The following is a 15,000-nucleotide window of genomic DNA, read 5'->3' on the forward strand; positions in this document are numbered from 1 at the left end:
ACTACATTCATACCGATTAGTTGAACGATGGAAAGATCATTGCAGTTAGATGAGTTCAAGTTAAGCAAGCCTGAAGAATGATCGTGCGGTTGAGTTACGGTGTTATTCCTATAAAAAAAAAATTGTCAGCAATAGCTTTGCGTGAACGTTACGACTGCAACAAGAGGGAACTCGGATCAGTGACTTATTTTGGAGGCATTATATTATTGACTGATAAACCTATTCATCGCAAATTCATGTAGCAAAATGGGTATATGTTATTAGTATGTTCTTAAATATTTTCCTATTGTTTTTATTTGCCTTTTTCAAGAGAGAAATTTGGTCATATGTGACTCCAAAGTTTTGAGAATAAGCACTCTAGAAAACCAACAATAAATGTTTTGTGAATGTCAGAAAATAAATGTAATGAAAAAATTAAAAAAACAAATTCACTCAGGCACATTTCTTACCTAACTGACCCCATATTCTTTCCCAAAATTTTGATCCCTGATCCCACAAATGATAAGAACTCTGATCCCTGAACCCGCAAAAATTTGATGCCTGATCCCTGATTCCATAAAAAATACTGCTGATCCCGACCCCACGCGTTGTGATTCCAAATCTCAGGGCTGTGATCCCTGATCCCATATTCCATCCTCGTTACGACCCTGGGACTTAAGTCAGACTTGTTCGATTCTAATTTCTTCCTCCCAATATGTTGTCATTTCAGTTCAGGTGTATAACTATCATTGACCAATAGACAAGTTTTTACAATTCCATTTTAGCCTTGACAAACAAAAATCATGCTGAAATAACCCCTTTTACCATAGTACACAAAAGCTCCCCATTAAATTTCGTTCCCTTCTATGCACAAATATAAGTGTTTTGTCAGTGAGTTAGCTCAGGTGTTGCAAACACGCCTGTACTTTTGACGAAAAGGTTGGTGAATCACTTGTGCACACCGTTTGTCTTTCAGTTTGGCCAACAGAATGGGATTTCGCTGGCTCCCTCTCGTGTGCGCCTTGACTAGTTTTGTCCAAGCCTCTTCGTCGTATGCTGATGAGAAACCTGAAGAAATTCTCTTGGGTGATTTTGCAAGTAAGCCGTAAAAGTTCCTTTTCAAATGAAAAGAAGCGCCCCGAGTAGCAGGAACAAAGTGATAGGGCAGATTGACAAGTACATCGTCGTTTTTCAACGTATAATAAGTTCTAATGACTTGAAAACCTTCAAAACCCGCAGACCGTTCAAGTAGGTGGTTAAACCTATTGTTTCCTTCGCGTTGTTTTTTACTGCGTCAATCATCACACTTTAGAAGAGCTCAAGATGACTTTCAACGATCCTTGTACCATATTTGTTGAGCTATAGCTATAATATTCAAATGTGACGAGAAAGGATTGAATCTGATGAAACTTTAAAACCTCTGTCAAAGGCATTTGCACTAAAACGGGAAATTCCCACAAACCACCCCAAGATCCATGAATCGCCTTTTCGCGTGGGGTATCCTTTCAATTTTTTAAAAAACCAGTTCGTTACCGACATCACAACTTCCCATACGAAGCCTTGTCAAAATTAGAGTGGAGCTAAAACTCTCGCCCGTTAACTCCCGAGTAAATACAACTTATTCACAGTCCCTTAGTGCACCCTAAATATGACAATTTTTTTTTTTGGAATCGTTTCAGGCAGAGATGAGGTTAAGATTCGAGAAAAGAGGCAAAGTAAGATTACTGAATAAGAGTATTATATTTTCTTGCCTCATGAAATTTATCATTAATACGTGTTATTATAGTTTGAATTCATTAGGATCCTATGAATTGAAATCTTACATCCCTTAGATTCCTCTTTCCTACATACACTTTCTAAAATAATAAGCACGTTTATTGGCATTAGAGCAATCGCTTAACCTTATGAGTTCCTCGTTGCTGATTTCAACTTATGTATTTTATGGATATACAAGGTACGAATGAATCAATAATTATAATGTATATTGGCTTTAGAGGTATTCATTACTACGATTTTGAAACGTATCATTTGTGATTGGCCGCTTTCCGTACGGTCAAACATCTCACAGCTAAATATACAACAGCGACGACTTATGGCTCATTCGTACCAGCTAAAAGTCAATTAACCATTTCTCAACGAAAGACAGTAAAACTGCGAAATGCAGAAATCACATTTTTAAAAATAAAGCGGATATCGACGCACTGAACTGGTATATTTAGTTTTTTCCTAAATGAAAACGACAAATGCAAGAACAACAGAACCTTCAATTTCTTTTGACGATCAATGCGTGCAAGGGTCTGCAACTGAAGGTGTTCTTAGTTCTGTAACAGCGCAAATTAAAACGCGAGAGTTTTTTTTCCATTTTCGTACATTCCTTGAGTTCCGCCTGGTAAATCGGCTCCTGTCTTGACGTCTTAGCGATGTGGCCTGTAGCGCAGATGCCTACAAGAAACGAATCCACTGAACACCTTACTGCGCTTGCATAAGTCAAGTAAAATTTGGGTCGAAAACTGGTTGTCTGCTACTGTACCACTGCAATAAAATCCCATACCATACGCACAATTCGTATTCGTAGTCGTCCTAGTTCTCCGATCTAAAGGGCTTTTATGTCTGTCATAAGGGGGCCTTAGTTCTGATTTTATACATGACCGGATTTTGGGTGAAGACGTGGCGTAAGATAATCGCATGTGAGAGTCGTAAGCAAATACCATATACCGTCTGATTTTTTTTTTCAAACAAAACCAGATTCGTGGTTCGTCTGCTCAACTTCCTTACTTGTTATAAATTGACTTTTTACAAAGGTGGCTGCCAAGACATAAGTGTTCACTGCGAAGCGTGGCCCTCAAGTTATTGTAAAGAATATGAGCTTTTCATGAAGAAAAATTGCGCAAGCAAATGCGGCTACTGCAGTAAGTACTCAGTGATTTAAAGCCAGAAAAAACAGGCTTGAACTGGACTTGAACCTATAATAATATTATTGTGCAACTGCACTTCGCAATATGTTATCTGATACGCATCGACTTACTTGTGTGAGACTCTGCCTCTCTTTTTAATTAGGGAGTAAAAGGCCCAGTTCAGACGTCGTGCTTCTGCCGTGCCGAACTTAATTGCAATTTGGTTCGACTGTAGCACGGTAGGGAAACAACTCTGATTCAGACGCCGTGCCAAAGTCGAACCAAATTCAGGCTTTACTGATGTCTCGTAACAATTCTTCTCCTAACTCCCCGTGGGAACTCAATCTCGTCAAATACATTAACATAATTTATGAATTTTGTTTGGCGCGACACAAGCACGACGTTTGAATCAATGCCGTGCCAAAGTCGTGTAGCACGGCAGAGCTTGTCGAACTTAATTGCTTGCCGAACTTAATTCAAAAGTTTGATTCAGACGCCGTGCTTCTGGCGTGCTTTTGTCGAACTTAATTCCTGAATTTAGTTCGACGCGGCAGAGGCACGACGTCTGAACTGGGCCTAAGAAACAAAGACGGCTACGGCGACGACAACACTAAAAAGCAGTAATATTAGCTCGGTTTACACTACAGAAAATTTTTGGCACGGCTCAGGTGAAATTGGCACAGGTTCCAAAAAAAAAAGGTTCGGCTCGGATAAAATTTGCTGTGTAAACAACCTGTCCGTACCAAATTTCATCCGTGCCGAACCAAAATTTTTACCCGTGCTGGGACCTTCGGCGAGGTAGTCCGAGCACGGGTGAAAATGGTACGGGTGCTGAGAAAAGCGGCACGGTTCGGATTGAACAAGTAGTGTAAACACTTTAACGCGCCAAGGTTGAGCCTTAATTCATATAGGCTAGCGGTTTTTTTGCATACATTTCAAGATGGCGGCTCATTCCCCATCAAAATCAACTGCGCATGTCTCCAACAGAAGTTACGTGGGCCCAAAAATTTTGGTACGGTATTTTTGGTACGGTAAACATGGTTTAGTGTAAACAAAGTTTGCTGAGCTCTTTTTTGGCACCCGTGCCAAAAATTGTCTGTAGTGTAAACCGGGCTATTATTGGTTAAAAGAGGAAAAAAAGATCTTGCTGCACGTGTGGCACGCATTTTTGTACATTTCTCTCCCGTATTCGTCAAAACAACAACGTAAAAATGACCAATTTTCAGGTTTTGACGAAAACGTGGATAAACAGAAGTGAATCTTTCTTTCTCTGGTTATAGCCTGCTTCGCCCATATTGTACAAAATAAACAAGATGGAAACATAGTGAAGCACCTAGGACAGCTCAAACTGATAGTTTGAAGGGAGTTTTAGCAAAGACGACGGGTACGGCTACGGCAACGCCACAAAGCAAGAATATTATTGGTTGAAAAAGGAAAAATGCTCGTGCTGCACGTGCAACACGAATATCCATGCATTTCTTTGCCGTACTCCACAAAACAACAACGTGAAATCACCAAATTTTAGGTTTTGACTACAACGTGAGCATATAACATTGAAAAAGTCATTTTCAGTTTTGACTTTAAAACCGTTCGTACCCATCAAGTTACAGGATAGTTCACCTGTATTGTACAATGTGAACAAGACGGATTAATCGCGAAATACTTGCGATAGTGCTAAGTTATATTTTGGACTGACGTTTTCGTTGCTGTAGCCGTCGTCTTTGCTAAAACTCCCTAGTAGGGAGCTTACGAAACGAGGACGACGACGGCTACGAGGACTTCATTTAAAAATACAAGTTCGCGTTATTCATATCACTACAAAACTATTTCATGTCGTTTCGCCTTAAAAATGTGTAGTAACTGCCGAGGAATTAAACTGATATGAGTGGGTTGGAAGCGTAGAGAGAGAACTGAAAATTCATCTTCATGTACTAACGACCTCCACAGAACGTTGAATTTGGTCATTTCACGTCGTCATTTACGAGATGACGGCAAAGAAATGTACCAAAATGTAAAACGCACGTGCAGAGCGTCCAGAGCCATTGTTTTTGCTCACTAAACCTATTGTTTTGTAGCGTTGTCGTTGCCGTCGGCGTCATCGTTTCGTAAGCTCCCTAATGAATGGGTACGGAGGGTTGAGCACAGGAGGGAATTCCGGGAGAAAAGGAAAAGAGAGAAGTCCTTTTGAAACAGGGGAAAGTGTCAGTCCCGGGAGAGCATGTCTATTGTGAACTGACACCTGTGTGTGCGTGCGGTTGGGGGATAGAAATTAGGGAGCTTAAGCAACGACAACGGCGAAGGCAACGAGAACGTCACAAATTTGCATATTTGGTAGGCAAAAACAATAGCTTTGCACGCCCTGCACGTGTGTTTTTCACTTTTGTCCATTTCTTTGCCCTCGTCAGCAAAACTACAACGTGAAACAGCCAAATTTGAGGTTTTATGGACAACGTCATTACTTGAGGATAAATTTTCATTTTCTGCCATAAATTGAGCGCCGTTCCTACTAGCGTCATTTTTGAGGAACTACCACACCCCCGTCATATTAAAAAAGTTGAAATAGTAACGAAGCGATTACAACAACGCGAATTTATATTTTGAGATGACGTTCTCGTTGCCGTCGCCGTTGTCGTTGCTTAAGCTCCCTATTTAACCTGGAAATTTACAACGGTATAGTGAGGCACATCCTGTTCTCCCCACGTACCGACCCCCACCCCACAAGATTTCAATAAGTTTGAATAATTTAACCAACTTGGCATGAGCATTGGGGTGACAAAAAATATCATCTGGGTAGAATTCTTTCTTCTGGAGGATGACACAGTTTTAATAACAAAAGGAATGTTAACAGATGTCAACCCTGTAAAACATTAACAACATTTATCATTTTCTTTTTTAAGGTGGACCAACGGGTAAGCAAGTAAAATTTTGTCTTACGTGTAATCTTCCGAAAAGCAAAACCTGTAAATTAAATGTAGTGTAAATCTCATTTGGGACAGCAGGACACGCCGACAGACTAGATGGATTATGAGGTAAGAAGCGAACAGTACCTTTTTATTGCAACCTTTCGGCATATCAGGCGAGTTTGGTTGCGCCATGGTTTGTATTTACTCTTGGTATGTATTTGCAAGGCCGCGGCATCGGTAAAAAGGTTTCTACGATGAAATAATATATGAAATGGATCATATATGAACTGCGGATAATGATGTATGAATATATCCGCAGTTCAGATATGATCCATTTCTTATATAATTTCATCGTTGATTCATTCCTCACGGGAACATTGGAACCCACAAATGACCAGCTCCCAACGACAGTGGCTTCATAGCTCAGTTGGTTAGAGTGTCGCACCGGTATCGCGAGGTCACGGGTTCAAACCCCGTTGAAGTCCTGAATTTTTCAGGCTTCTTTACGCATTTGCGAAAATTGCGTTCATAACTGCGAAGATCATAGCTTCACTTAAAATTGAAAAAGGTTTCTATCGTCATATTTACGGACCTAAATAACCTGATTTCCACAATGCCTGTCCTTTTGATCGTCTTTCCATGGGAAAGTATGCATGTAGCTTGCATACAAACGTGAAATTACAACACAGCAAACTTTTAAAGCGAAGTATAAGATCAAAGAGAAATTTGTAAAATAGCATTGTGGTGCCATTCCAAAAGCAATACAGCTAACTTCCGATCTGCTACTTCTAACTTTGAATCACTTACAATTATTGTTTAGTGTGTAAAGACAAGAAGAGATATTGTCCCAGATGGAAGACGAGTGGGTACTGTGACTCATCACATAAATACTACAACTACATGAAAGCAAATTGTGCAAAGACCTGTGGTATTTGTGGAGCCAGCGGCGATGGAATTTGCAGTGGTACCTATAGAAAATATTTCTTCCTTTCTAGTAACAAAGACGTCATTGCCCAACATCTGGTTTTGGTATTATTGTATCCTGAAATAAAAAAAGTGCAAACCCAGAGTTTTACTGGGTCTTTAATCATGCACTTTCACTCTGAACAGCAGCGGATTTACGGGTATTTTGATATCTCTGGCAAGTCAGCGGTTTCTCTGTTGAACAAGCTTGTGTACAGCCGATGTATTTTCCTCTTTAAATATGTAAAACGTTAGAGAGGCCTCTTCACATGCGATACCATAAAAGACCCGGACTTGAAACCTTCACGTCAAATTTCCTTACATCGGTTCATGTATATTCCACTAAAACACTCGGCTCTGCAACAAACGCCACCCTTCCCGGCTTTGGGCAATAAACGCTCACCCCTAAAGAACATTGATTCATTGCCGCATTACCTTTAAGCATAACTAAAGCATGCTCATCAAGAAGCCAAGTGTCATACCACTGCAACTGACTGACTCGTCCACTTTTACTGCGGTTTCTCAAATCCCTACCTAAGTGGTTTCAGTACTAAATTAAGGAGATTTCCTATGAAAGTTTAGCTCTGTATGGTTTGAATGTTAGTCATCCGTATGTAGTTAAGCTATTCTTACGACGTGTTGCTGAAACCAATACTTTCAAAGAGTTCAATTTCGAATTAGCAGAGTGGAACACGTAACTCCTTTATAAATAGCTGGTAAGAAGGTGTTGGTTGAGCTAACAACCAATACTACTGTTTGTCTGTTTGTCAATAGCCCATGAGGCGAAGCCAAGCAAGGGCGAAGCCAGTTCTGACAAAAGGAAAGCACCTTTAGTCTCCCACGCAAAAAAAACGGCTGAGTGGGAGACTAGAATTGAGTATGATTGCTCGTTTCGTGATGGTTTGACACCACGAATTTTTCACTCTTGATAATTCGGTTGGGTAAATCGAAACTTCGAAATGCATTAACCAGCAACTGACCATCCGATCGTTATTATTGCTGTTATTTGTTCTACAGTAAATGGTACAAGCGATAAGGTAAGATCCTGTGAATTTAATCAAGACACCTGCGATTGGCACAATGTGCCCTTTGACGATGAAACGGACTTCAAGGTGCGAAGAGGTGGGAATGGAGCTGAACCAGACAGCGGTGCAGGGGAAACTGGTAAGGAGTGGCCATCTTGCCTGTTTAGGGATGAGGAGCCCTGTAAAACGTTAGGACATTGGAAATGCCTTTATTGCTATCTTTTTGAATTTCTCTTATCCTGGTCTCCCTGTGACTATTCCCTTCATGGTGTCAACCATGTGTTTCTTTAAAGCACCGATTTTTTTTGGCTACATTGTATTTTTCGTACCATTGTTTCTCCTAAATGTGAAACGAATGGAAAAAAAATCCCTACAAGAATAATAATGATTCAAATTTAGCTTGACTCTTAAAATCATTTCTGTCGTATCATCTTAAAGGAATACTTCCTTTATTCCCTTTTCTGCCCATGCTCCTCTTTGTCTACTACATGACATACATGCACGAAACGTCTCTCGGTCACTACGTCACGCCGTACACGACATTATGTAACGAGCGCAAATGGAAGACTTTAACAAAATCATCATAGTTGGATACTTGGAAATTTCGCGTCTCACTGCAAATTTTTCAGCTTGGCAACACTTCAGACTGTCATACGGTATTTGAGCTCATAAGTCCAATCTAGCGAGTCAATCAGATCGCTAGAAAACCAATATCCGAGATTGAAAATTGACCAATGACTTACATCCTGTTTCTTTTTTTCAACCACCAGGAGGTTTTCTTGTAACCGAAAAATCATCGGGACGAGCAAAGCTTTTGATACCTTTTGAGTTGGTATTGGCAGATCACGAAAGTGACTATGGCAGAATGTGCATCAGGTTCAACTATTTCATGAAAGGGTAAGATTATTCATTATTTTTGCTTTGCACTCACTTGAAAAGACGGTCCAGGAGCCCATGAGTAGGAGCCTCCATATGCACCATATCCTTGAGTCAACCTTTGCCCGTATCTTTCTATTTTTAGAACGCCACGAGTTGTTCGGCACTGCACGCACTGTTTAAAATGGCCAATCAGAATAAAGTCATTGTCTAATGAAGACAAAAATAGCAAAAACAATGTACGCAAATTGTCCGAATTGATGTAAATTGATGTAAATGTGAGTCTCCTGCTGAAGGGTTGGTTCTAAAAATAGAAAGATACGGGCAAAGGTTGACTCATAGGGATTGTATGGGGGAGGCAAGCTCCTACTCATGGGCTCCTGGACGGCCATGTTAGTGTACAAAACAAAACTAGCAAAATGTCGCTCGCGTTTTGCATAATAATAAAGTCAAAAGACTTTTTCCCTGTTGTTCAGTACACAGCCATGACGTCAAGTACAAGTCAAGGATTGTTTAACAGGAAAAATAACCAGACAGAGAGGAATTGTTTCTTACGTTTGTTTAACTGAAAGACGACGGAAACTGTTTTTATGACGTCACACGAACAGGAGCTTAAGCACGTGGCGTTTTTGAGAGTCAGAAGGCAACCGGAAGGAAGCTGATTTTCTTTTTAACTTGCCTTGACACTACCACGTTTATATTTCTAAGTATCATTTCACTATCAGAAGCGATTGGTTTAAAAATCTGTGAGAGACTTTTCCTGGCACGCGAAATGTTCACTTCCGGTTTCCGTCGGTAGTTCAAAAACGTCACGTGGTTGAGCTCCTAATTATGCAATGGTGCTGCAGCAAGAATACAATAGGGAGCTTTAGCAACGAAGACAGCGACGGCATCAAGAAAGTCACAAATTTGCATATTGAGTGGACAAAAACAATTCCATTTCTTTACCACCGTCGGCAAAACAACGACGTGAAATGACCAAATTTGAGGTTTTATGGAGAACGTAAGCATTTTGAGGTTAAAGTTTCATTTTCTCCACCTAGATGAAGCGCCTTCATACTTGCCTCATTTTTGAGGAACTGCCACACTTTTGTCGCATAAAAAAATCTTGCAATAGTCGGGAAGTGATTGCAAAAACGCGAACATATATTTTGAGATGACGTTCCCGTCGTGGTCGCTCAAGCCACCTATTTTAACAACGTGCGCTCACTGTCCATGCGGACGTCTTATGCTTCCGTTTCAATTGTAATTGTATTTTATCCAGAAGTAATTCAACTGAAAACCACATAAGCCAAGGGGCCAGGCCGGGAGTTTTCCTCTCGTGTCCAATGTACAGGGAAGATATCTGTTTACAAACATTGCTTTTGTTATTCAAATGTGCCATCCACAGGAACAAAAGACCCTTTGTTTCGACAGCCAATGACGCTCTGGTTGGCACATTAATGACAATAGTTAACGTCAACGATATCTTCCCTATAAGACAAGTTCAAGAATTTGGAGGTGCCCGTTCTCGGCAGAGGGTTTTGGTCGACCACAGAAATAAAAAAAAACTAGTTTACTCGCAGATTAAGGACGAGAGAAGCGAGACAAAAATGGGAAAGCCTCTGTGAGCAGAGGCACTGACAATCTGTGTAAGTGACAATTGAGATGATAAGAAAGCATTCCAGAGTTCAGCATCAACACAATTATTTCATAAGCGTGAGAGTATGAGGTAAGATGGTGAGCCCCGGTGTCACGTGATAGTTGAAATTTATCACGCACGTTTTAAATCTGTTGTTACCATGCCCGCGCGGTCCGCATTCACACCAACTGAGCAATAAGATGCCGTCTTTGAAATATCCGCGCAGTATGACACGGAATTAATAATTCATTTCAAATAATTTCCATCGGAATCAGGCCAAATATGGAAGATTCGCTCTTTTACCTCATATTGTCTGGTTCATAAGATAATGAGCCACCACACTGTTTGCAATCAGTAGGGAACGGAGTTCCTGGACAGTGGTGACCTAAGGTGTTAGTATCCCAGTCTCAATTGCTACTGTATTTCACCTTGCATTGCCGTTCAGAACTTGTCCAAATACCTGACCTTTTTATTCACCTGGTATATTCGCCCTGTGTAAAGGAATCAAGGGGGCATTCGGATTCCAGATGGCAGCCCGCGGATTCCGGATCCCGGATAGTGGATCCCGGATTCCGAGTCGGGGATTCCGCATTCCAAACTCACGGTTTCTGCCGAAATGGATCCCGAATTCCATCGAAATTTGAGGATTCTGGATTCCATATAATGCACTCCGGAGTCCAAAGCCTCGCATTTGTTGGATTCCAGATTCCTTCACATCGGGCGAGTTTATGGTTAGCCAAGTCGTTTTTCTTGCTTCGTGTCATAGGGGCACATTGACTCTGTACGAAATAGAGAACAAGAAAGGTTCACCTAGGAGAGCGATAAAAACTCTGAGTGGTAACCAAGGGTCCCAGTGGAAGTGCGAGAAAGTATCAGTGACAGTCAGTGTACAAAAGCAGGTGAGGCTATAAAACAGTTGTTTCCTAGCTGACCAGTCCCATTACAGCGGATGGCGGAGCAAGAGGATAACACTCGTGGTCTCTAATGTGGCTAAAACGATCGACCTTTCCGTATTTGGTCACGTGATCATGTGTTCTAAATTCATTTCAAAATTTCGGTTACGGTACCATCTTTTGCACTGAATTTGCACAAATCTCTTTAATTTTGTTTTGGGAACAAACTTTACACGATGTACCAGCCAGGCCAGGGTGATTGCTCAAGAAAGGGTTAAATTCGCCCATCCAAAAGTACAGTTCTGTAGTTACTGGTGACATGGTTGTGAGGGGTACTCTTTGCTGCCCAAGCCTCGTATTAATTACCATTGTGACCTTTCAATCAAGCAGGAAACTGTTTTTTTTACAATCGAACGGTTTGCTGCCCTAGAAAGTAGTTTTTTGAAGATTTTAATGTGATGTTTTTGCGTTTTCTCACACTCTTCCAGTTTTTGCCTTTGTCAGCTTGGGAAGCTGCGTAACGATAGTATTGCTTCTTTCTTAGCTATTATTTGAGGCCAGTCTATCTGGAAGTCCGATTGGACTTGATGATATAAGTTTTACAGACACCTGCTGACTCAATCTAAAGGTAAGTAAGTAACCTGTCTGAAAAATCTTCTGTGGAATTAACTTTGGCGGGATTTTGGGTTGGATGGTGTTTTAATCGAGAGAGAAACCGTTTTCGATTTATTTGATCGAGAAGTGGTTTCAGTAGAACTCAGAGCAGGTTGAATCTTTCAATAGAGATGGGAACCGTTGCAAGCCGGTTGATAGGCTATTCAGGTTACTGTTTGACCTGACCTGGCCTTCTAATCGCCCTTTCTCACAGTCGAAGACTGAATTACTAAGGGCGCAGCTCAACGAGGTCGGACCGAAGGAGCTGTGCTGCCGGCTAGACACTCGGCCCCTGAACACGACCCAATGTATGGGTTTGTTCGCTCAGTTCGACTATCCTCCCATGGAAGTTGTATTTCACCTCCTCCCCACAAACGCCTGCTTACCCGAGAGCAACATTCTTTTCCCGCAGTTTAGCCAATCAAATTTTACCTACTGAATTCTGGAAGGTGACTTCACCTAGTTCTCAGGGTCCCTCGAGAGGAAGAGAGAGGACCCTGGAAAAGAGGTTAGAAAGTTTGGAGCAAACAACGTAACAGGTATAACGGACTTCTTTATAAGCACTAAATTAATTGGCCATCGTTAGACAATGACTTGATCGTGATTGGCCAGGACGTGAAGGACGGGGGGACGTGAAGAACGACTTCCCTAAGAACGACCGCGTGGGAGGTTGCTCAGTAACCTGTCTGATGAATAACAGCGTGGCTGAAAGTAACTTTGTCATGATACACTCAGACTGGTTTTTCCATGTTTACAGTTCTGTTCTAATTCTAACTAGCGAAATGTATCAATAAAGCAGTGATTTTTGTTTTGTGGATCATCTTCTTCCCCACTTTAATTCAAAGGCTAGATCACGGAGCATGCCACTTTGAACAAAAAGCTCATTTCGGCATCGCCCACCTCTAATTGTTTAACTCAAAAGTCTGGACGTCCATTATCGACTGAAAACACAACAAAGCTATTTTTAAGAAGTATGGATGAAAATGAATTTTAAATGCCGTCTATTTTGTCGACTCACTTGATGACAACGATTTCTTTGCTGAGTCGTTCTTTCTACTGACATGAGACTGAATGTGTTTGCCAGCCTAGAATGATTTTCTGTCGTGTTCCTAATGTTAAAAACTTAGTTTTTAAAAACAATATTATTCATGTTGTTTATATTGCAAATAGATGTCAAAAAGTTAATCACCACTTCGCGTGCATTCGAGCTAGCAGTCGCTAAAACCGACCTTCCACTTAACCTATTATTTGTCTTTTCAGCATTCAAAGAGGGGACTTTAAGAATGGAATATGCTGCACTATGGTTGGGTGAATAAAAATTTGTTAACGTGACCAAGTTGCCTATGTTTCTTAAAGAGTACTTAATTTATAGCCGAGTATCACGTCATTTTCGAGTTGGCAAAACTGCCCCTGTTTGAAAGCAAGTCCGTGGGCGAAATTCAGTGACTGATGCCAATATTCTCACTACGTCATAAGCCTGTGTCGTGAGGGACTGGTGCTAGAGAACGTTACATCAATCAGTTGTGTCGCGTTGTTTGTTTCGGCAGTTCGCCTTTTGCGAGTTTAACAATTTACATGAAACTGATGAAACAGGATGTTACGGCTCGGAGGGAACTTTATTTTCACACTTAATCATTTTCCGAATGCTATTTCCCACTACATTTCAGAAGATAACTTATGCCTTTCTACCCTATCGATATCTGTTATCCCACCTCTTCCTTCGTTGTGGGTGTAAATAGCTTTGCGTCTCGCGAAAGGACCTGCCTCAAGTTGGCCATGTGGCTTCTGAACTGTTTGGGTGTATTAAAAAAATTCCCATAGGTTCCAGAAACCCCTACCAGTTGCAAAAGTTTATGTGGACAGTTTTTTTATGCAAGGGCTAGCTGAACAAAGTAAAAGAGCCGGATCTTGGGTGATATAACCGGCAAATAATATTTAGGCTAAAAACAAAATAATTATGCAAGGCTGGTTGTACTGCTGTGAGGATATATATTTATTTATAAAACTTTAAGGTAAAAGCTGTTAAAATGATGAGTCCAAACGTTTTCGATCAATTTGATCATCATCAGATGATGATCAAATTGATCGAAATTAACGTTTACACTCATAATTTTAACAGCTTTTACCTTTAAGTCTTATATTCTACTTTTATTGGCGAAATGTACATATGTTTATTTGTTTGACCAATATTTCGTCAGGCACGGCCTGACTTCTTCAGGGACTTAAGTGATTTATTAACTCTTTTGTTCGAAAGTAGCATTTTCAGTGAAGATAAGTGACGAATCTTCTTGGATAATGCGAGAAAATTAGGGTCAGTGAGAAACCAGGCCGGGTCCAATAGTAATTAAATTTTCTTTTAGGTTTTGTTTAGTTGAATAGAAATGGAAACTTGCTTTGTCTACCAGGACGTCCGCATTACATTGGGCGCCCTATAACACAACATACGGTGTCGTCCCATCTAACACCAGTGATCTTATAACGTCATGACGTATGACGTAGAGGGTTAGCACCTTCTGCGGTGCAAAGACTTTGGGCTAATGCTCCAAAAGTCAGCTCTCACAGTGTTACAGTGTTATTTACCTTTATCAAGTTGAAAACCAAACTCTATGTTTCGTCAACTTAGTTACACTAGAATAAAGCAAAATCGCAAAAACAAGTGTGTTTGACTGCGTCCACATTCATATTCAATTGAGAATTAAGAGAAGAAGAAAGCATCTCATTCTTCAAAATATACAAAGCAGTTCCGCCCGCAAATCGTCAACGCCAGCGGGTTGCGTAAGTTACAGCAGTCGGTTAAACATTAACTAAATTAATGAATGTTGCAAGATAGCAATTTGTATATTAGTACGTACCGGGTGTCAAAAATACGCAGGAAAGAAATAGATAAATAAATAAAATGAAGAAACTAGGTGAACAACTGAAATGAAGTACAGTGGTAGCGAGTTAAACTGAACAATTCGCTAATGGTCTAATCAAGACAGATGCATCAACATAATCCTCCTCAGTCTAAAATATAGAAAATAGCAGCTGTTTCATTTGTTTCTTAAAAGCACGTCTGGGAAGTCATCCATCCGGCCAGAATTCAGTTGTGGTCACAAAGGAAAGAAACTTCCACAACAGTCTCTAGATCGTTCTCCAAGAATTTTCCAGACAAAAGAGAAAGGTTACGTAACAAAATTGGTGCTTTACAAT

General features: G+C 40.6%; 1 protein-coding gene across 1 annotated transcript in view; it reads left to right on the forward strand.

Moving 5' to 3' along the window:
* The window catches only part of LOC138026191 (MAM and LDL-receptor class A domain-containing protein 1-like), a 14,543-nt gene extending 1,403 nt beyond the window's left edge, over positions 1 to 13,140 (forward strand). Inside the window, exons 2-10 of the mRNA XM_068873424.1 lie at positions 956 to 1,077; positions 2,781 to 2,888; positions 5,771 to 5,782; positions 6,597 to 6,740; positions 7,757 to 7,903; positions 8,535 to 8,661; positions 11,028 to 11,160; positions 11,699 to 11,782; positions 13,069 to 13,140. Coding sequence (XP_068729525.1) covers positions 969 to 1,077; positions 2,781 to 2,888; positions 5,771 to 5,782; positions 6,597 to 6,740; positions 7,757 to 7,903; positions 8,535 to 8,661; positions 11,028 to 11,160; positions 11,699 to 11,770 — 852 coding nt within the window. The 5' untranslated portion in view covers positions 956 to 968 and the 3' untranslated portion in view covers positions 11,771 to 11,782; positions 13,069 to 13,140. The remainder of the gene's footprint in view (positions 1 to 955; positions 1,078 to 2,780; positions 2,889 to 5,770; positions 5,783 to 6,596; positions 6,741 to 7,756; positions 7,904 to 8,534; positions 8,662 to 11,027; positions 11,161 to 11,698; positions 11,783 to 13,068) is intronic.
* Positions 13,141 to 15,000: the final 1,860 nt, after the last annotated feature.

The sequence above is a fragment of the Montipora capricornis genome, chromosome 2 (assembly GCF_036669925.1).
Source record: "Montipora capricornis isolate CH-2021 chromosome 2, ASM3666992v2, whole genome shotgun sequence".
Lineage (NCBI taxonomy): Eukaryota > Metazoa > Cnidaria > Anthozoa > Scleractinia > Acroporidae > Montipora > Montipora capricornis.